General features: G+C 39.1%; 3 protein-coding genes across 4 annotated transcripts; 2 read left to right on the top strand and 1 right to left on the bottom strand.

Annotated features, from left to right (window-relative positions):
- Positions 1–1471: 1471 nt before the first annotated feature.
- On the top strand, positions 1472–5896 carry LOC128609877 (myosin regulatory light chain 12B). Its single transcript, XM_053628733.1, has 4 exons — positions 1472–1567; positions 3425–3636; positions 4600–4761; positions 5097–5896. The coding sequence occupies exons 2-4, from the start codon at positions 3447–3449 to the stop codon at positions 5267–5269; spliced, it is 525 nt and encodes a 174-aa protein (XP_053484708.1). The 5' UTR covers positions 1472–1567; positions 3425–3446; the 3' UTR covers positions 5270–5896.
- A 2230-nt stretch (positions 5897–8126) lies between these two features.
- Positions 8127–13684, top strand: fastkd3 (FAST kinase domains 3). 2 transcript variants are annotated; one of them, XM_053628730.1, is made up of 7 exons: positions 8135–8467; positions 10056–11527; positions 12064–12146; positions 12243–12417; positions 12806–12875; positions 12956–13070; positions 13383–13684. In XM_053628730.1, exons 2-7 carry the CDS (start codon positions 10081–10083, stop codon positions 13479–13481), a joined length of 1989 nt encoding a protein of 662 aa, XP_053484705.1. In that variant the 5' UTR covers positions 8135–8467; positions 10056–10080; the 3' UTR covers positions 13482–13684. The 2 variants fall into 2 exon arrangements, 1 of the variants encoding a protein (XP_053484705.1); XR_008386294.1 differs by lacking the exons at positions 12956–13070; positions 13383–13684 and adding an exon at positions 11606–11741 and having other exon boundaries at positions 8127–8467.
- An 82-nt stretch (positions 13685–13766) lies between these two features.
- On the bottom strand, positions 13767–21914 carry chmp5b (charged multivesicular body protein 5b). Its single transcript, XM_053628731.1, has 8 exons — positions 21740–21914; positions 19757–19861; positions 18950–18996; positions 17066–17159; positions 16061–16132; positions 15777–15885; positions 14588–14703; positions 13767–14442 (listed from the first exon to the last, which is right to left on the bottom strand). The coding sequence occupies exons 1-8, from the start codon at positions 21806–21808 to the stop codon at positions 14392–14394; spliced, it is 663 nt and encodes a 220-aa protein (XP_053484706.1). The 5' UTR covers positions 21809–21914; the 3' UTR covers positions 13767–14391.
- Between the last annotated feature and the right edge of the window lie 635 nt (positions 21915–22549).

Here is a 22549-nt window from a genome sequence, read left to right on the forward strand (position 1 = left end):
CCCATGATGGTCATTGCTGTTCGGATCGGGGCTTGGAGCATGGCAGTATCAGTTCTCCTCTTCATGTGTGGCATGAACAGGGCATTCCCCAGCTGTCTCAGGTAGATCCGGCGATGTTGGCCACGTTCTGAAAATTTCCAATCTGGGAAGTTCCCCATCCAGATGATGAAGGCATCTGTGCCTGCTGCATCTGTGTCTGCCTCCTTCAAAATGACTGACAGAGAGCCCCTACCCCTCTGATAATTGAATTATGACCTATGGGAAATATGAACTCAATAAATAGTTCCATTTATTAAAACTGCATAGGTTTTTGACTGGGGTCCTGGACCCCAATGCCTTGGTATTTTTAAAAAGCACTAATTAAAACAGAAACTGAAAACAATGATATGAAGTCATTAGGAACAAATTGATTAACAAAGTCATGAAAAATTGGAATAATAGAACAAAGTACACCTCAGGGGTCTTCAAGTACCCCAGTCAGTACGATGAGGGATAAGGAATGAAATGACAAACTAAATAGTCTATGAACTGGTTTGGGATTTGTGTTACAACAATCCACTGCTGAATACATGACGGCACTTCTGTAGCTCAAAGCATCTACAGTGAAGCTTTTCTTTTTGTCTGTATAACATGTTAAATATAAAACAGTATAGTGTTTGTAACGGATCAAAGTGCTATACTGGATCATCGTTGCTTTTAAAAACGAGAGGAGTATTTTATATATACTGTAGTGTATGTAAACGTTTGAAAGTTGGGCTGTAAACCATAGGGTTTTGCTAGTAGTTGAGCATGAGTAAGAAAGCATATGTATTGTAGCTCTGAAAAAGCATTCAGTTTGTTTTACATGGAGTGCTGCTGTTCAGATTACTGTGGGAAGAGTTTTGAAAATGCTTGTTACAACAAGTTGTGTTGTGTTTTACATTTCTTCACTCTACTACCTTATTAGCCTTAGTTTGGCTTTTTTTTGCCAGCCATAGTCCTAACAAGGACATTTTGTTTGGAAATGTTAAGGAAGCACTAATAACATTTTCAAACCGATAGATTATTATTATTATTTTTTTTACCCTGAATAATATTTCTGTGGAATTTTTGTAACTGAAATAAATGTTAAAATAGGCAAGGGGTGATTTAGAGTCATGAAAAAAGATGCCAGACAGAAACAGCTGTTTTTCTAAACGCTCCTTGTGTTGTTACTGACTTTTGAGTCACAGCACCTTATATGGACATGTTGAAGAGTCTACGTAGACCAGACTTTGGGCGAGCTTGGATGAACTAAGTCACAGCACACAGGGGTGTTCTTACTGTGAACATTTAGATAATTTTTCCTAGCATCAGTGGAAATTGTGAGAATATTTATAAATGCAAATAAAATCATTTTCATATTTGTTGTACGTTTTGATTAAAGCGTATTTTGTCTTCTTATGTGTTATTTTTTAAGCCCGTGTTGTATTGTACACCCCTGTAACCCTCGTTGAGCCGCTCTTGGTATCCTGTCCGGAAGCAGCCCTTTTGATTATCAGGAAGTTTGGGCGGTGGTTGAGCAGGCCGTCAGTTTGTTGGGTTTCAGGTATGAGTTTTGTTTAATTTTTTATTGTTGTTGTTATTTGTCTAAATTGATTGTGTTGCACGTTTTGTCAAGGTGTGTCTGAAACGAGCTATTTCTGCGGTATTCGCCAAATTCAGTCATTTTCTTGAAGTCGGATATAACGCTAGTGCTAGCTAGCAAGGTTTGCTAATTCCATTCGCTACGAGCCGGTCAGGTAGAGCGCGAGACAAACGTAAAATCTTTCAAAATATTTTTATTTTGTCTCGCATGAGTAACTTAGTTAAGCGACTGATTGGTCATTTTTTTTCTCGCCGTTTCAATATACAGTGCATTAATTTAATCCTTAACCCTTATGTTCTGTTGTGTCGCACTGGACGCAATAATGTTCATGTTTTATTTCACCTAAGCTATATAATTCAATTGTGACACTACGAGGTCACGTAGACTAACATGCACCATAGACATAAAAAGCGTCATACATGAAATAAATAAATGCGCACCATGCACATATAAAATTTATTCTGCTATAGGCAGATACCTTAAAAAAATCCAAACCATGTTTAAGAAGGAAAAAATAAATAATTAAAAATATGATTTAAAGTCTATATAAACGTGGCTCTTAAACATGATAGTTTTGTTTTAATGAGCATCTGTCATAAAGTAGAGGAGAATAACTAATTTTTAGCCTTGGTAAAATGGGTCATCTTGACTCGGTGTTAACTGGGTGGACTTGTGGTGTGTCTATGTATAGCAGACTCAGGGGAGAAAATATAGGCCGGTTTTAATAATAGTTTTACATCTACAGTAACTCTCCTTCTCTGAAATCTTTCCCATGTTCCTGATGCTGAGATTTTGCTTCATCGGTCGTGTAATGGCCTTGTGCTTTCGTAGATGAGCAACTATTTGGCATGACCGAGTGAATTCCAGCATGTTGAGAAAATCCTGTGGTTTAAATCAACAGGAATCTAACAAGCAAATTTCTTCCTTATGAGTGTGGCAGCTGGTTCAGTTAAAATGGTTTGTGTTAATCATCACCTCATCCTCACAATGTCCTGGAGGTGCTGTGACGTAGGGTTTCTTATGCTTAATTAATATGAAGATGTATTACGTGTAAGAAGGAAATGGGCTTTCCTGTTATGACCATTGTATGTAACTTTAATTTTTTTTTTTTAAAGGATTTCCTAAAACAAACTTAGTTTCTCTGTGGAAAACAAATCTTTGGCTCTAGTTATTATCCACCTTGTGTATTTCCTTTTGAAGAGCTGCTTGGGCTTCACCATTGTTTTATTAGATTTCTCTTGCTTTGCCAGGCAAGACTGGACAGATCTCTCTTTCCCTTAATCAGTCAGAATCAGGATTTCGCTGACTTGATTGTAGAGGCCAAAAATGCTTGCTTTTGCTTTTTTTTATTTATTTATTTATTTATTTATTTTTTTAAATAAATGTGATGCAACTTGCAGAATTTATTTATTTATGCAGAGTATTTATTATATTTATTTTGCAGAAAACTACTTTAATTTGGTGAAATTGCAGTTGTAGGAATGATGTTTGGTATATGAGACATTTTAGCTGTGCTCATGTTTTGACGCACATGATGCTGGCACGTCATGGTCCAAATCAGCTGAAAATCTGTGGTAATTTTAAAAAATTTCAAGCTCCGAATGTTGCGGAGTTTGTTTGACTTTGAGTTCATTTCTGTGACTGGTTAGTGATGGTTTGCACAGCTTTATACAGGACAGATTCTGACTAACAAGTAAAAAAAACAAAGGAGCTGCTAAATTTGCAACCCTTCCAAAAAAAATCAGTTAATTTTTGCCCCCTCTAGACTTCTGTGAGGGAAACTGTTATTGAATTGCTTTAATTTTTTTAATATATTAGGTAAAATCACACCAGAGGCAACATGTCCAGCAAAAGTCGTGTGAAGGCAAAGACGGGAGCCAGGAAGCGCCCTCAGCGTGCGACCTCCAATGTCTTTGCCATGTTCGATCAGTCACAGATCCAGGAGTTCAAGGAAGCCTTCAACATGATCGATCAGAACCGTGACGGCTTTGTGGACAAGGAGGATCTGCATGACATGCTGGCATCTCTGGGTAATTTTCACCTCGCTGACAATAACATGCAAATTGTTTGTATAAAATGTACATATAACAAAGTTATGTTCTTGTGGGTATCATTTTATTTTCTCTCTTTGCATTTTGCACAAGAGCTCTCGTCAAATGTATCAGTACTAGCACATTCCAAGTTTAGGTCTTATGTTTGCATGATTAACTAGCTAAATTATTTTTGGAAATTGTGTTGTGGTTGGCATTAGCTGTTTAGGATTTTTGATTTCATACCTGATGATGTAACATGGCTCTTGTTAACTCTTGCCTTTAGGCTGACTTTAACAGGAATAGGTGGAGTAGGTCTGAAGTTATGGCCATCTCTGAAGAGGGTGTACCCTTTTGTGCTCCGTCACTTTGGCTAGCTGATTACCTGATGACTGTGTTTGTATAGCAGCATAGTATCTGGAAAAGTTAACCACTGTCACCCTATCTGTAACAATAAAGATGTTACAGAAAAAAACCCCAACGTAACTTCTAGATGCAGTGTGTCCTGTAAAACGTGGGTATTTAAAAAGCCAAACACATGAGATTAAATTCTGAAAACTGTGTGTATATATATTGTTTTGTAAAATGGACTTGAGCCTGGATTAATTGAACACCAAATCAAATGCAGACACCAAGCCCCTACCACTGTGGAACAATTCTCAGTTTATGCCAGGTATGGTTCGCATGGCGCCATGTAGGAGAAGCATGGAGTGTCATTTATCTGTGATCAACCACTGTGCAAATGTCTCTATTGGCTGCAAGATGAATGTTACCACTGTATATAGTTTCATATTTCTATGTGATTTTCAGAGTTTGAAATTTAAATTTTCTTCCAATATTTTTACATCTATTTGTTTAAATCTATGTAAGCAGGTAGTGTGATTGGTCTGAATTGTTGTTATACTCAAGTTTTTAATACTGTTTCACACCTCGCTCAGATTTATTACTTCATCTAATCTTCAGGTAAGAACCCGACTGATGCATATTTGGAGACGATGATGACTGAAGCTCCTGGGCCCATTAACTTCACAATGTTCCTCACCATGTTTGGAGAGAAACTGAATGGCACTGACCCAGAAGATGTCATCCGCAACGCCTTTGCCTGCTTCGACGAGGAAGGAACTGGTAAGCGCCATTAGTCTACCGAATCTTATGAAACACTAATTTAGTTCAATCATAATGAATAAAATACGCTTGCTATAGACCCTGCAAACTAGATTAGTGTTAATAAACCATAATAAAGAAAAATTAAGTGCTCTGAAAGTCGAGTTCTTTTTTTTGGTGAAGTAGATTTAATATCCTGGAATTTTAGCAAGGGCATATACTTAATCTTCATTTATTAACCACTAAGCCTAATTGGTTACAACTATGATTGGACTGAGAAACCTTGAGGATTTAGATTCATCCACCATCTCTTCTCCCCCCCCCCCCCCCAACCATTCCTCTCATGTCTACCCCAGGCTTTATCCAGGAAGACTACCTGCGGGAACTTCTGACCACGATGGGTGACCGCTTCACAGACGAGGAGGTCGATGAGCTCTTCAGGGAGGCCCCAATTGACAAGAAGAACAACTTTAACTATGTGGAGTTCACACGTATCCTCAAACACGGAGCCAAAGACAAGGATGACTAAACACAGAAACCTCCATGCATCATCAATCCTTCCTTTCTAATCTTCTTTCTGAGCTAAAGGAGCTGTACCTAATGTTTCTGGAAATATTCTGAGATAAATGCCAACCTCAAAAATCTGCAAGGCTGCTCTGTTTGTGTGTGATTTATTTAAAGGTAAACTTTAAGGGGAAAATGTATCTAGATTAAGACCAAATTACTGAACATGTTAGGATAATTATTTTTTAAATATTGGACACAGCACGGTTGTTTAGGAGTGGAGGGAGTCATTTGTTGTGGTTGGTTTAACAGTGGGTTACTTCAGCCTCTTTTGAAAGCATAGATGTAATTAGCTGGGTTTTGTATATGCATTATTAATTATGATCTTTCACTTTTTATTTTAGGCCTTTTTCTAAATGTCTATCCCACTAAAGTGTACCTTCTAGTAAATTCAACAGACATTTAATGTAGATGCAGCAGAACTGCACATAACAGTCTTGGATCTCTTGGAGGTCAAGCTTCTCAGTGCTTTAAATGTGGTAAAATGTGAAGTGGTGGTGGGGTCTACAACCACGTTTGACGTTATGTCCCAATCTAGCTGAATTTTTATAATAAAAATGAACTTTTTCAATAAATTACTTAAATTGTAGAATCTGCTGTCTTTATTCATTTAACATAATTTCTTTTGTTGAGGAAGTGTGTGAATATAGCTGCGTGAAGTTTTGAAGCCCCTTCTTGGCGTCAGTGGCACATACCTAAACTGCACTAGTTGTCTAAAACTGTGGCCATTTCAATTTCAGATTGTGTAGTTGTGTGTTCAGGTAACCCTCCATGTGCAGTAAGATTATACATGGGTATGGGTGCTGCTTTTTTGGGGGGTGGCTTTGTTTTCTTCATACCAGTCAGCATGTCCTAGCTTGCCTGAGCTCAGCCACGGAAATTACAGTGCCTATGCAGTTCTAGGTTTTTAAATATGGTGGTTTACCAATCTGGTGAAATTAATTTGAATTAGACACATTGACATGAAACATGTATGTCCTTTCAAAAATAAAGGAGAAATAACTGTTGATTACTGTGTTTAAATTTTTTTTTATTTTTTTAAAGTACAAAAATGTTTTGAGTACTAGACTGCATAAAAATGGTTTAGAAACAGGGTTACCAGATCTGTGGGCCAAAAGTGCTCAATGTACAGTCAAAAAGAACCAATACCCAAACTATGCCACCTCCAAATCCTAAACGCAGCTGTAACGTCAAACATTTTTAATGAAGCACAATTAGAATGATCTTTAATCAAAAATTAAAAGTCTTGTATGTAGGAAATATATTTAATTATCTATGGTAATGAGTATACAATTACTGACACAACATAAACCATCTATACAATAGGGTACAGGGTAGAGAGTGTATGTTTTTAAAACACTGTATGGCCTAATATTTGGGAACACCTGACCATCACACCAATATGGGCTTTTTTAACATCTCATTCCAGATTTAGTCTCCCTTTCACTGTTATAATAAGCACCACTCTTCTGGGAAGGCTTTCCCGTAGATTATGGAGTGTGGTTGTGAGGATTTGCCCATTAAACCGCACGCGCATTAGTGAAGTCAGGTATTGATGTCAGGAGAGGAGTCCTGGCATGTAGTCGACATTCCAATTCATCCAAATTGTGTTGAGGTCAGGGCTCTGTGCCCTCAATCATTTTCCACTCTTCCACTCAATTTTCCATAGTGTGTGAATGTGTGTGCGATTGTGCCCTGCAATGTATTGGCACCCCGTCTTTGGTGTCCCCTGCCTTGTGCTCCAAGTTCCCTGGGATAGGTTCCAGGTTCTCTGTGACCCTGTGTAGGATAAGCGGTGTGGAAAATGTTTGGATGGATTAATATAAACTGTAAATATAATTGTTGTTTTTGTAAAGCACTTCGGACTGCTTTTTGTATGAAATATGCTATGGAAATAAAGATTTATTATTCCATACATCCATCTTCTATATCGCTTATCCTACAGGGTCACGGGGAACCTGGAGCCTATCCCAGGGAGTATGGGGCACAAGGCGGGGTACACCATGGACGGGACGTCAGTCCATCACAGGGCACAATCACACACCCATTCATACACTATGGACACTTTGGACATACCAATCATCCTACCATGCATGTCTTTGGACTGGGGAAGGAAACCCCCACACCACGGGGAGAACATGCAAACTCCACACACATAGGGCCGCGGCGGGAATCAAAACCCCCAACCCTGGAGGTGTAAGCCAAACGTGCTAACCACTAAGCCACCGTGCGCCCAGATTTATTTTTATTATTATTATTATATTTTTGGGAAGGCTCATATATGGGTGCGATATTTAACTAATCTAACGATAGATAACTTTTGGCCACATAATATATAAATATCATGAGTGATGTATGCAGAACAATGAGTGTGTGTGTGTGTGTGTGTGTGGGCACGCGCACCCATGCATGCACCCTGCAATGGACTGGTGTCCCATTTAGGGTTTATTCCTGCCTCACACCCAGTGTTTCTGGGATAGGCCGCAGATCCACCATGACCCTGACCAGGACAAAGAGGTTACTGAACATGAATGAATGATAGCCGGTGCCAAAATCCTAACCCTGAGGCAGCAATTCAAAAGAGGTCCAATTTCACCTGTTAACAATGCAGGTAAATAATTTCTGTAACTCAAGAATCAGTGGAATATGGCTGTGATCATAAATGCCATACTTCCTCCACACTTCGCCCTTCACAACTCTGAAGGGTTCCTGGGCCAGTGTAAACACACAGCTGAAGCACACTTAAATATCTTTGAATAAAAGCTGTTTTCTTGTCATGTCTCTGCTAATTACGTAACCAAGTACACAGAAAGTTCAGTACACAGAAAAATGATGTCTAGATCACGAGAAAACAACAGAAAAAAAATGCATGGCCGCTTAGGGCTTCCGTAGTTAAAAGAGAACTTTAAAGTAAATGTTTCTCATCGCTTCAGCCAGGAACGAGTATAAGAATAGCTGCCGTGGTCGTGTCCTTACTCGATGCGCCCTGAGTAGGGTGCTTCTCTTTACGTTCCTAGTGGCACGTTTCTAGGCTGGGTTAAGCTCCGCCCACCATAGCATACTTGAACCAATAAGAATTCAACATACTGCACATGCGTACATTACAGAATATAGTAAGACAGCATGCTGAGTCACACGGCTACAGTGGCCGATAATCACTCTGGTAAAGTACTATTTTGTTGTTATAAAATGAATGTAAATGTACCTGGAGACGTGTTTAGGGTGTCGGCTAAGATGTCAGTCTCGTTTGTAACTGCTAACTGGATAACAATAAGCTCGGTAGACACAACAACTTCCGCGTACACTGGCCTCTAGTAAGTTCAATGGCATAAGGGCAAATGAAATTGTTATAATGTGTCCGTGGGAATGTTTACTAGGCTCGATTATACATAATGTAACAACCTGTTTTGGTGCCTGCGAGTTCGCAGAATATCAAACCATCTCCTATCCTGTGTTGAGAAAACAGTAATGGGACTTTTAACCAGCAAAAGTAGAATCACCACATAGATTATTACGTATATATTATTTAACAGCATATGCTTTTTTCCCAGTTTTTATTTCTAGTAAGGTGTAAACCATCATTAACATAATAAACAGCTCCTTTCCCCCCAGTTGCTTATCATAACATGCATTATTCAGGCACTACAGAAAGTTGTAGTTACAAAAGTAAGAATGAGAGTTTAAAGGGTGTTTTCACATCTAGTTCTTTTCAAATGAACCACACAGTCCTGTTAAAGTGGACCTGAAGGGGAACTAGCTGCAAATGGCCTCAGTGCTTTTGTGTGTCATAAAAAGTTGACTCAGTTCTCTTTCTGGACATTTTAGCATGGAGGCGATCTCAGACCTACTTGTTCACATCATGACTCTTTTACCATAGCTGTGTAACACTGAATAGTGCCATTCAAAATGGTGGCTTTACATGATACTGTCATTTGTCAGAAATGTTACAATTCAGCTGAAAAACAGAACCGGCAAAGCAGATTTGAAGTGAAATACCAGATGCATTTTTGATGCTGAACCATCCAAATCAACTCATGCTTCATATCATAGAGGTACTGACTGTAGTATTGATTGGTGTGAGGGGTTGGGGTAGATGAAGTACATGCATACACTATATATAATGCTATATTTGAATTGTTTTTCTGTTAGGTGACAGAAAACTAAAGCTATGCATGTACAGCAACTCTGACGTTCTTGCTCTATAAAGCAAAATGTGAAGCAGACTGAGGCCACTTTGTTTTCACAATGCACAAATCAAGTGGGCAACAAAAACGAATCGCGAACGAACCGTAATCGGCTCACCTCTGAAGGTCTGAGAAGCTTGTGGGTCACTTTAGAGTTGTCTTGTCTTCATTAGAGTTCATTTGTCCTGTTCACATATGGACAAAAATGTGCTCGGTCATCAATCCAAGACCAGTTGGAGCACTGGAATGGACCAAGTGTGAAAACACCCTAAGGGATTAAATTCACTAAAGCACTAGCATGCAGTGTACAGTAGGGCAGTGTTTTCCAAGCCAGTCTCCAAGCACCATCTCAGCGTTATCTTTTTGTGCATGCTTGAATCAAGTGATCATGAACACAGAACAGGGTTGGTAGTGGGGAGAGTTGGGATTGTTTAAATATATTGTTTAAACATCTAGTGGTCCACAAAGTCCTGGTTGGGAAACAGTGCACTTGAAAATGAAGGCAATGCCTAGTTCTGACTGAGCTTCTCCACTTTGGTTCCTTTTTTGCTTTATTTATCACTGTAGGTGAAGGATGTCATAACGTTCTTTCATGGCTCTGAAACTGGTGCGGAGGCTGCATGTGCTGAGGCAAGCGGCCCTTCCCCATCTGCTCTCTTCCACTACTCTGAATGTGTGCGTCAGACAACATGTGTGTGCTCCAGGCATTCTCCCCTTGTTTCAGGGTTGCCGTCATTCTCTCTCCGGGAAAGATGGAAAACTGGGAAAAAGGCGGCTGTGCATCACGTCCCGCGAGCCTCTCTTTCTTGTAGCCGGATCCATACGGCTTCCCCGTGACCCCTCTACAGGAGGAGCTCTCACCTCTCTGTTGCATGGCCTGAGCTCTGATGAGGAACGTGCCTTTAAAGATCGCCTTTTCTCCTGCATGACCTCTCAACAAGTGCTACATCTTGCGCACTCCACGCCACATCTCTCAAGTACAGGTGCTGTTGCTGTTCTCCATCGACTGGCTGATCTGGAGCGCGACGGAGCTAGAGGACTTCGGGAGCCGGAGGTGCTGCTGTCTGATCCGGCTTTGAACAAGATGTGTCTGAGGTTACAGCAAGATGCTGGTGATCTAGAAGACGAGGTGGTGGTAAGAGCTCTGCTGGGCTGTACACGTCTCTATCTAGACCCACAGAGTCACTTAGTGATGAGATTGATGTCCGAGAGCCAAGTACGACTAAACTCGGGCTGCATGAGCATTGAGACTCTGTGTGAGTTAGTGCAAGCACTTTTCGCAGTAGATGGGCCTCACTGTGGCATCCTAGAACAGGCTATGAGGCAGATCCAGAACAAAGATCCAGCTCATTGGAATCCAAGTGAGTTGACCTCTGTCTATAAACTGCTAGCTGCAGGGTTGGGAGAGGGTGGATGTTACCAGGAATTGCTGAATGAAATGAACACTCGTGCACTCAGACTTGCTACAAGAATGGACCCTGTAACTGTTAGCGAAACATTAGGAGCTCTTGTGATGCTGAACCAAACGCAGGCAATCCCACTGGTGATTGCATTGTGCAAACAGGCTGTGCGTCACGTGCCGAACTTTGCGGATACAGAACTGTCGGTTGTATTGTCTGCACTTATGCACTATGGACACAGCGATCACTTTCTCATTGAGGCTCTGGAACGCCATGTACCCAAAATCGCCTTTACAGCTCATCCTGAGACAGTAACCAGGGTAATGCAATATTTTGGGCGACGGCGCATTTTTTCTCCTCCGGTTTTTGACGCAATGGCTGAAAGCTTTGTGTACAGGGCAGATGAGTACACCACGGAACAGGTATCTCGGCAGATCGTGGCGCTGGGAGTAGTGGGATATGTACCCCAGGAGTCTGGCCGACTTTTCCGGAAGGTGGAGTCTGTCTTGAATGCACGTTTTTCGCACTTCCAGCCTCGAACGCTGCTCGAGTTGCTGCACGCTTGTACCCTTCTACAGAGATTTCCACTCAACTTTGTCTCAAAGGTCTTCAGCCCATTCTTCCTACAGCAGCTTCAGGGTAAGAGGGAATATCTTGTACCTACACAATTTGCCTATTTTTAAAATTTTTTTTTAAATTTTTTTATTTTTTATCAAGCACAACTACAATGTAGGTGCACTTGCAGGATAAAAACCACAATGTTTCTGCTGGGTTGTGTCCACCAACCAAAAATATCCATCCAGCAGTGGTGCTGTGGTCAGAGAATTGGCACTGATGTATACCTACTAACAAGGTACAGGAGTATAATGATGTGGCTACTAAGTGCCACAACACTGCCACTATGCCTTATATTCACACAGTCTGTCATCTGGTCAGCAGGGGTCCTGCGATGATCCATACAGCTAGTAACTTTGAATTGTATATAAATAAACATACTATAGCTCAGATCATGCCTCCTAGCATCACACCACAATCCCCTTTCCTCCACCATACTCTGGCCTCCACTCAAGGTCACTTTATACTAATGTAGAACAGTGAAGTGTATACCTATACAGCACATATACAGGAAGTGTACTTGATAAAATGGCTAGTGAGTATGTTTTGTTTTCTGTCAGAGGGCAGTGTAATGGATCAGGGGGTGCTGGCTCAGCTTACACAGCTCTACATGACTATGAAACTGGAATGTCCATTCTATCGGGTATGTATTTATGCATGTTGCACATTTAAACCAACATGCCAAGTAAAAAAAAAAGTGCCTTTTAATACTTGGTCTTTTTTTTGTATGATTGTTTAGGGTCCACAATTTTTACCCAAGCTGCGGGTGAAGTCATTTCTGTCTCCTGGGTGTACACTGGAAAGTCCGGTGGACCCTCACCTCTATAATGGGGTTAAGAATGGCCTAGTGGATTTGCTGGGGGATCGAACTTACTTTGCTTCCAGGGTCCTTACACCATACTGTTACACACTTGGTAATGTATCCAGACAACCACAAAAAAAAAACCTTAAACACAAATGCATGTGGTAGAATATGCACTTGGACTGTAATTAAACCAGCTCATTCTAGTCCTTATGATATCTGACACAATAAATATGCTTACATGTACAGTGAGGACAATTGCTGTTGTATTAGCTGTGTAGTCCAGCACACTGGATTCAGTTGAAATAGAATAATGACTGATGTTAAAGTGCAAAATGTCATCTATGAGTGTTTAAAATCAGTGGTTCAACATAACCTCGAATTAAACTTAACATTCTTAAGATAAATTACACAATCAGCATTTTGTCTCGATCCCAAACGTGCTGGATTACAGACGCAAACAAACCAGTTATAACTGTCCCAAATAACTGTTTCTTCAGATGTGGAGATAAAACTGGATGAAGATGGCTATGTCTTACCTGCCAGCCAAGTTGAGGAAATATATAGAAGGTAATAAGTGTTTAAAACAGTATATGATTGTTAGTATTTGGGACTATGTTAATAAGCATATCTCTGTATACACACTCCAGAATTGCTGTTTGTATTGATGGGCCAAAGCGCTTTGCTGCTAATGCCAGACGGCTTCTGGGGAAGGAAGCTATCAAACAGCGACACCTAAAGATTCTGGGATATGAAGTTGTTCAGGTGAGTGTTATCGCTCTGCCCTGTTCTAAGCATACAGCATTAGAATGTGGTACAATGCATTTCTTTCTCCCCCCCCCCCCATTCATTTATTCCAGATTGTATTAATATTTAAAATGGATATGGTTGGGCTTGTTCACTCATAAAATCCCATGATCAGCCCCTGTATTATTTTGTTGGTTAGCATAATAGAACAGAATGATATAGGGAAGATGGTAAATATTTTTTTAAAACCAAAGCAGAATCTTTTCTGCATCGAGCATATTTAATCACAGACTGTACCTGTGCTAAAAGTCTAAAATTATTTCTCTATAGATTCCCTATTATGAGTTTGAAAAGCTGAAGGACAAGATAAACACAGTCGAGTACCTGCACAAGAAGATTTTCCCTCATACGTACCGACTCAGTTGGTGATCACTAGTTTACCACATGCAGCAGGTTTCACACCAGCCTCACTCCCTCAAACATATGCAGACTACTCCGATTCTAGATTCACACAACAGACTCTGTTCACTCCGTCAAATGTATTCAGAAGATTAAAGAAATAGGACCACATTACATGTTGAAGCTAATGTCTTGTACTGCTGTATTTAAAAAAAAAAAAAAAAAAATCCTAGTTTATGGTCTCTAATGTATTTTTTTAAACTTGAGTGATATGTACTAAATAAATTTTGTTTAAATAAAGGAAAAGGACTATGGTGCTTTTAAAATGTTGTCATTTATCAAATAAAAGGCAATATACATTCAGTTGTAATATCACACCCATTTACATATGTGGAACAATTTGCTTCCATAACGTTTAATTCCATTAAACTGAGAGTAAACGGTCCGTTTCAGGTAATCAAATATGCATCGGTTTGTCATCCAAGTCAAGTGTAGTGCACTGATAATAATGAAATGCAGCACCTTCTTAAGGCAATCAAAGCCTGTACCCACATTGCCAAATATAGAATAATTTATTTGTCGGTAGTTGGCAACCCATTGTTGCTGTACAAAGCCAATGAGGTACTTTCTTTAGAAACAAAATACAAAGAATTGTGTGTATGTGTGTGTATATTATATATGATGATCTAAAGTAAATCAACTTAATGATTATTCCTGACAATTAGTTAAAGTGACTACATTCCTTATGAAACAAGAAAAGAAGCAGAGAGCTAGATAAAGACTGGCTGTGTTTACAATTGTGAATATTTTTTAATCCTTAACCCCAGAGCACTTGATCTTATATGAACCTGCTTCATAGAAAACTGTAAATGCAAGGATCGCAGTGTTTTACATGTCAGATGCATAAGTTTAAAGGAGATAAAATGTGTTCATCGTGTTTTTATGTTGCTGGAATCTGAGGAAGTCCAAATTCATCGACCAGAACTCCATCCTGTGGCAGGGGTTAAAATGAATACATATCAAATTGATTAAAATGATTGTCTTGGCAAGGTACGTTAAAAGTAAAGCACACCAACAAATACAGTCAGCTCTGGAGCTAGAATCTGAATATAGTTAACAGAGGTGTTTGTCATTACCCGGTTGGTGCTCCTCTCTCCTGGAGTGCCTTCTGGTATAGCTGGAGCTGACGAGGCCTCGTCAAGGTAAGAGCTGTCATCATCCAAAAGCAGCTCATCGCCGAGTGCATCCAACTCTAACAAATGCACCACACATTCATCAATTAAAAAAGGAAGCGACTCAATGTCACTCAAAAATTAATAATTTGCATGCCAGAAATTCCTTTAAAATATACACTCACCATCCACTTTAATAGGAACACATACACCTGCTCATATGCAGTTATCTAATCAGCCAATCATGGCAGCAGCACAGTGCATAAAATCATGCAGATACAGATCAAGAGCTTCAGTTAATGTTCACATCAAACATCAGAATGATGTTTCAAAACTTCACACAGAATGGTGCAAAAAAACAAAACAAACCATTGTGTCATTGACAGTTCTGTGGGTGGAAACGCCTTGTTAAGAGAGGTCTGTGGAAAATGGCCAGATTGGTTCACGCTGCCAAGAAGGATACAGTAACTAAAATAATCACTCTTTCCAGTCTTCAACCATCCAGTTTAGCTAACTGTTTGAGTTACTTCCTGTCACATCATTCTCATCTACAAGGTGTTTCAGCCTGCAGACCCTCTGCTCACAGGATGTTTTTTTGTTTTTCACACCTTTCTATGTAAACTCTTGAGACAAACTGTTGTGTGTGAAAATCCCAGGAGATCAGCAGTTTCTCAAACTAGCCATTTGGTACCAACAACCTTGCCAAGGGTAAAGTCACAGATTTCACACTTTTTTCCCTCCTCATTCTGATGTTTTATGTGAACTTTAACTGAAGGTCCTGACCTGTATCTGCATAATTTTATGCATTGTGCTGCTGCCGCATGATTGGCCGATTGGATAACTGCATAAATGAGCAGCGGTGCAGGTGTTCTTATATAAGTGAACAGTGAATGTGCTCCAAACATGAAGGAACTTACTGAAGAAAAACTATTTCAGACATTTGACCTTGCCATTGTTTGGATCAATTCCAAAATCTAACTGGTACATCTGCTAGTTACAATAAGAATCCATATAAATCCTACAAACATTCAACTGCTCGTTCTTGTGATAGCTATCTAACGAATCTCAGACAGACGGACAACCTGAAAACATAATGCCATAAAAAGTTAGTCATGCCTAGGTGATAACATATAGCACTTCATCATATACTAACCTGCTTCTAGATCGTCTTCATCGATATCTGGCGTTCCGTAGCTGCGGCTCATAGCCTCCTGTACTTCGTTAGCATCCTCCATCATGTCCTCCAACTGGTCTTGAAGATCCTACAAACCCACAATAAGCTTTATCAACATTTCTCACGACACGTGATTAGATCACATCATTGGTCAATTTGATATATTTGAAAACTGAAATGATGCATCGATACATAGTAATAGGAAGAGAGTTGTCTGCAGACAGCTGATTTCGAGTGGAGAATGGAAAAGACTTGGTGTTTACCTCAATCTGATCAATCTTCACGTTCTTGTAAGCCTTCTTCATTTCTTTGGCTCCAATCTTCATAGCGTCCACCTGTCAAACACAAGCCCATCAAGTCTTTGAGTTAGCTCATAGTAAACAAATATTACATACTTTACATTATACCATGGTCTGTCTGAATACTCGACTCTGATTGGCTGGAAGGTGTACATTCAAACCGTCAGTTTTATCATCCTAAATGAATGCGCTTCCTATAAACATCTGTAACCATATTAACATACAGTTACATACAATAGTTAAACTCACAGCGTCATTATTAGTAGAGACGCAGCACAGACAGAAGTAAGTCTCAGACACACACACAATCTCTCTTTCTCGCTCTCTATTTCTATCTAATAACTATATTATAATTCTTTCAAATAAATGTAATCTTATTGCACTACTCTATCTGCGTGTATGATTTTGAGCAGGCAGAATTCTAGATCTAACGACCCATATATCATTATTTATTTATTTGTTATTTGATCCTTTGTCAAACTTTGCACTGCAAACATCAATGACAGCTTTATCTTGTCAATGCTAGCAAGTGACCATGGTATAAGCGAGATAATCCACAGCTAGGTGAGCGTTACACAATTTTAATGCCTTCACGTTGTGCATCTCTCTGTCCTTGATGTGCGTAGTACGTGTACAGTACGTAGTACGTGTAACGCACACCTAGCCATGGATTATCCCTTACTCATTCCATAATTTTTTCTACTTGATCTGCGAAAAAATGGTATTCATTAAAATAATTTAATTTAATTTGTTTGAAGTATTTTTCACGAAGAAAGAATATTCAGCTATTAAACAATAATTGTTTTGAGTCATATCTGTGATTTGTTTTGTGTGATTTGTCTATATTTGCTCTGAAGTAAAAAAGCTGTGTGAACATCCTCTAGGTGTGGTGATCCCATAATTTTTGCCAGGGGTTCTATAGTCAAAGGATAACTGCTGTGGTTTGGAATAAGATAAGCATGTCCTTACAGTTGTTTTGGTGTCTTTAAGTGTCTGAATGGTGTAGTTGGCCTGCTCCATGTTAAATGACTGCTGCATCAGCTGATCTCTCTGTCCTTCATACCTGCGCACACACACAGTATTAAAAACTAATAGCAATGGAATGGAATTAAATTCGTGCCAAAACTATTGAACGTTACCTTTCAAGAAACAAACAAAAATATACAATATGAGAGAAGAAAAACATTCAAACTAAACAGTGAACTCAGTGGCAAAAATCTAACATGGAGTTCTGAGGAGAAGGATGACGTTGATCTCGAAAAAAGTAGTGGTACGAGACTACCCAAACCTCAAATATTAATTATGAAATAATATACTAAATAAGTAAGTACAGGTGCATCTAAAAAATTTTAGCATTTTGGAAAAGTTTGTTTTTTTCTGTAATTTAATTCAAAAAGTGGAACTTTCATATATTCTAGATTCATTACACAAAGTGAAATATTTCAAGCCTTTTTTTGATGAAATCTAGATGATTACAGCTTGCAACTCAAGGAAATCAAAAATCCAGTATCTCAAAATATTAGAATAAAGAATTTATAATACAGAAATGTCGAGCTGAGAAGATAATTAGAAGCTAATCAAATAATTAACTCAAAACACCTGCAAAGGTTTCCTGAGCCTTTAATCTCTCGGTCTGGTTCAGAACACACAACCATAATCAATTTTCAGATGAAAGTAAATTTTGCATTTAATTTGGAAAGCAAGGTCCCAGAGCTGGAGGAAGAGTGGAGAGGCACAGAATCCAAGCTGCCTGAAGTCCAGTGTGAAGTTTCCACAGTCAGTGATGATCTGGGGGGGCCATGTCATCTGCTGGTGTTGGTCCACTGTGTTTTCTTAGTCGAGAGTCAATGCAGTGTCTACCAGGAGATTTTTAGAGCACTTCATGCTTCCATCTGCTGACGAGCTTTATGGAGATGCTGATTTCCTTTTCCAGCAGGACTTGGTACCTGCCCACAGTGCCAAAACTACTAGTGACTGGTTTGCTGACCATGGTTTTACTATGCTTGATTGTCCAGCCAACTCACCTGAACCCCATAGAGAATCTATGAGAGACACCAGACCCAACAATACAGACGAGCTGATGGCCGCTATCAAAGCAACCTGGGCTTCCAGAACACCTCAGCAGTGTCACAGGCTGATTGCCTCCATGCCACGCTGCATTGATGCAGTAATTTGTGCAAAAGCAGCTCCGACCAAGTATCGAGTGCATAAATTAACATACTTTGCAGAAGGTCGACATTTCTGTATTATAAATTCTTTATTCTAATATTTTGATTTACTGGATTTTTGATTTCCATGAGCTATAATCAAGATTAAAACAAAAAAAGCTTGAAATATCACATCAGTATAGAATATACGAAAGTTCCACTTTTTAAATTAAATTACGGAAAAAACTAACTCTTCAACGATATTCTAGTTTTCTGCGATGCACCTGTAAGTAAGTAATTTCCACTACAAAGTGCAAAAATTAACTATAGAGACCCGCATCCAGAATGCTCTCCAAAATCCATGCCACTGAAGTCTCTACTTCCTGGTCAGGGAGCTGTCGATCCAAATCTCACTAGGCAACGACAGTAAATTGCCCTGCCCACATGAGAGGTTTGTGCCAGAATGGCAAACGTAAACTTACGGAGCGTAAACAAAAAGTCTGGCAGTGCATTTATAAACCAAAAACCAAAAGCAAGTTGAGAAAACTGAGTTCACTGTTTTCAGTTTCAGAGTGTTTTTCTTCTTTCTTGATGTATAGTTTTGTTCGTTTCTTACGTTTTTACGTTCAATATTTTTGGCACAAATTTAATTCCATACAATGGCACAATGGTAGAAAGGTTTTTGCTTACAGCAAATTATACTCACATTCTTTTCTGTTTAAGGACCCGCATGGCTTTCTGCTTCACCATGTTCTGAAAGCGACAACAGTGCAGGGACAATGGTCAACTTGCTGCGTAAATCAAAATCTAATTCATGTTAATATTCTCACATGCCATTCACCACTGTTATGCCGATAATTCAAGTAATTCAGACATTATAGCAGTACTTTGAAGGATCAGACATGCATGTGCAGACAAGTATGTAATAGAGGTGAAATTTATTTAAGTAATTATACTTTGTTTGTAATATTTTAGGGGATTTGTTTAACTGAAAATTAATAATTAATTTCCATTAATACAAACATACTTCTTACTCCTTATACTTTTATTTAGCTTTACAATGTCCCAATACAAATGACTCATTTACTTTTATTTCACCCAGCTACCAATGTGTTCATTTATGTTTTAAATTTATTTATTACTATATTTAACACGTGATCAAATCCATTCAAAATTGCATGGATGTAACAAACGGTCCACTCTGTGCAAATGAATGCTAAACACAGAATAACACTACATGTAATCATATGTTTATATAGATGCCTAATATCTAATTTCAGTTAAAGTTATTCTCAGTTAAGGTATTTTTAAATACTTAAGTACGTTAAACCTGGATGCAAATTATCACTCAGGTAAAATTGACTCCCTGCTTCCTCATTTAACTGAGATTTAAGATTTTGACAACACCCAATGAATGAGTGAATGAATGAATGAATAATTCTGCTGCACTAATTTTTGCACAACTGCTCAGGCATTTATGACTGATACTACATAGCTTCTCTATTTTCCTTACCTTTGATGGACCATCTCTCATTTTCTTCATCTGATCTTTATATTTCATGAGTTCAGCATCAAGTCTGGATATCTTCTTATCGATGGACTCGGCCCGAGAATCAACCTAGGGTTAAAGGAAATTAGAAATTGGAGAAACTGCAGTTAATGCTTAAAGGGAAATGATAATATTTATTACAATCAGTCATGTGGTGAAATGTAAAGACTTCACATGGTAAAGAATGCACACAACAATGTCTTGGTGTCTGCCACTGTGATTCAATCACATCTTCAAAAACCGGTTTGGTCACATGCCATTTACACACTCATTCACCCTGAAGGAAATACTTAACACAGTCCTTCCTTTATTAACTATGTAGCTCTGCAGTGACATCCCTGCTTAATAAACATAGTGAATGGTCATGAGGTGTAGGAACAGGTTTCTAATGCATGACATCATCTTAGAAAGGGGTGGGAGCAAGATACTTAAAGGAAAACTCCACCCTGAAACATTACATATAAACACATATGTTATGTTTAATGATACTGGTGATAATTTGCTGACTGGTGCTGTATTTCTGTAATCCCTGTGAGAAGTTAGCAGTTGTGTGCCACACTGATGTCACAAGGCCTTAAATAGGGGGAAGACATTCAGCAAGCTCAAACATAAGGGATAATGCTCAGGTTCCAAAAACAAAAGAGCAACATCTTCTTCACCATTTTCCAGTGACAATCAATGTCATTAATTTGATATCCAATGTTGAAGTAGTGGAAACAGCAAACGCTGAAGTCAAAGTTATACAGAATTCAATGCAGTTATATGACACGGTTGTGCGGAGTTACAGCTGAGACTTTACTTGGCTTGTCTAGTTAGAGAGATGATTAACTAGACAAGGTATTAGAATGAAAGTTGAAGAGTTATTTTATCAGTTTAAGTAGAATATACAGATGTACAGGAGGTGAGAGAGCTAGACAGACTAAAGGATTACACCTTCAGGAGGAGACTCATTCAGCCCCGCTGTGGAAAGGTGCGGTACAGGAGGTCGTTTGTACAGACAGCAGTAACTCTGTGCTGCTGTAATAGGTGAATTTCTCAATTTCTTTCTGGGATGAATAATCTATCGATCTATCTATCTAGTCGAACGGCATTGTGGGTAATAGGGAACTGTTAACCAAAGTGAAAACAGACAATATGTCAATGAAAAGTTTAAACTAAAAACCGAAAACCTCAGACTTGTATTAAATATGGGAAACCAGTGAAGATCAGAGTATTAACTGTAAAGATTCGTGTCATTCAGGGCAGATTTTTCTTTTATGTGGCCACAAGGAGACACAGAGGATTAGTTTTTCTACAAAAACAGTGTGAATTGATTTCTTTTCATCTTCATTCCTGTAATGAATGATATACGCGAGTCACTATATACTTTAGTCGTGGTCAGGCGATATTTGTTTATGTGAATTAAGAAGGAAAGACGTCACAACCGGGGGTCTGTACATCACGCCCCCAACTGCGGCACAGCCAGTTGTCAAGACAACTAGAGCACAAAATATACAGCACCGGACCCTGTAACTGTTGACTATGAGTTTTTTTTCACTATAAGCTTTAAACCCTATAGTAAAAAACCCCAAACATATCTGTTTGTATCTCCAGTAGTACACCGCCACATGACACAGCAAAACCCACAACGCTGGCTACGGTGCGCGAGACAAAAACAGTTAGTACACAGGCTAGCTGTCAGGGTGAAGCTGGTGAGCTAACGTTACAGTTACAAAAAAAAACACAACGGTATGATTATTACTCACATAAAAACATAGCTAACAATAAACAGCCAGCTGAAGACAGGGTTCTCTACCAGGCTACACGTACTTAAAAGGCTTTAACTTTAGCGACTCTATTGTGTGGGACAGTAAACCCACCTTATTGTTACAGCTAGCTAGCAACCAAATCAGTTTCATTGTTGGTTTCCTTAGACAGCTCTTAAAAGTCCGATAAACAAATACTTACGTTTCCTATACAGTCCGTAAGGTTGGGCGGTGGTCCTTTGGGTTTTCCTCTGCCGAAAATGCGGTTCATTTTAACACTTAAAAAAACAAAACAACCTCTACAACAACAGTCAAACCGTGCTTCCTAATAACAGCAACACTAGCCACCTCAAAATCCCGGAAGTAGACTCAGACTGACGTCAGAACTCAGTCACGTGACAAATTCATCCACAATGCCGAGCGACGGTTTCAATGAATAAAAGAATCCATTTTTCAAAAGAGTACTTGTTAAATTGTTGTTTTAGTTATTATTATTTAAATTAAAGTAATAGTTCTTAAAGGTATACATTTATCTATGTTTCAGATCTGTTTAGCCCCAGTCATGCAAATGCTGGAACACTTAATCAGCACAGTTTTCTCAGGTTTCTTTGAGTGAAATATCTATCATGTCTTCCCCCCTCCTTTATTTTGAATAGAATAACTCATGTATTATGTTCCCAGGAGAAAGATCTCTTACCCTTCACAATCACTGGTCCCAGTCTGCCACTGGACCCATGGTGTGCTGTCTGTATAATTCACCTGAATGAAGTACTGTTCCTTTTCTCTTTCCTAACCAGAGAATTGCCACTGACCTTTCTTATCTACAAGGCATTTCCACCCACAGAACTGTTGCTCACTCAATGGTTTTTATTGTTGTTGTCGTCGTTTTCGACCATTCTGTGTAAACTCTAGAGACTATTGTGTGTGAAAATACCAGGAGATAAGCAGTTTCTGAAATACTCAAACCAGCCCATCTGGTACCCAACCATGCCATGATCACAGTCACAGAGAT

This window comes from Ictalurus furcatus, chromosome 7 (genome assembly GCF_023375685.1).
Source record: "Ictalurus furcatus strain D&B chromosome 7, Billie_1.0, whole genome shotgun sequence".
Lineage (NCBI taxonomy): Eukaryota > Metazoa > Chordata > Actinopteri > Siluriformes > Ictaluridae > Ictalurus > Ictalurus furcatus.

What these genes read in the sequence shown, in the direction of transcription:
- LOC128609877 (XM_053628733.1), top strand. Translation starts at nt 3,447, where the DNA reads ATGTCCAGCAAAAGTCGTGTGAAGGCAAAGACGGGAGCCAGGAAGCGC. An exon ending in TGACATGCTGGCATCTCTGG is followed by an intron (nt 3,637 to 4,599) that starts GTAATTTTCACC and finishes TCTAATCTTCAG; the next exon opens with GTAAGAACCCGACTGATGCA. An exon ending in CTTCGACGAGGAAGGAACTG is followed by an intron (nt 4,762 to 5,096) that starts GTAAGCGCCATT and finishes TGTCTACCCCAG; the next exon opens with GCTTTATCCAGGAAGACTAC.
- fastkd3 (XM_053628730.1), top strand. Translation starts at nt 10,081, where the DNA reads ATGGCTCTGAAACTGGTGCGGAGGCTGCATGTGCTGAGGCAAGCGGCC. An exon ending in ACCATACTGTTACACACTTG is followed by an intron (nt 12,418 to 12,805) that starts GTAATGTATCCA and finishes CTGTTTCTTCAG; the next exon opens with ATGTGGAGATAAAACTGGAT. An exon ending in GTTGAGGAAATATATAGAAG is followed by an intron (nt 12,876 to 12,955) that starts GTAATAAGTGTT and finishes TACACACTCCAG; the next exon opens with AATTGCTGTTTGTATTGATG.
- chmp5b (XM_053628731.1), bottom strand. Translation starts at nt 21,808, where the DNA reads ATGAACCGCATTTTCGGCAGAGGAAAACCCAAAGGACCACCGCCCAAC. An exon ending in TTAAAGACACCAAAACAACT is followed by an intron (nt 16,133 to 17,065) that starts GTAAGGACATGC and finishes TGTGTTTGACAG; the next exon opens with GTGGACGCTATGAAGATTGG. An exon ending in GAGAGAGGAGCACCAACCGG is followed by an intron (nt 14,443 to 14,587) that starts GTAATGACAAAC and finishes CCCCTGCCACAG; the next exon opens with GATGGAGTTCTGGTCGATGA.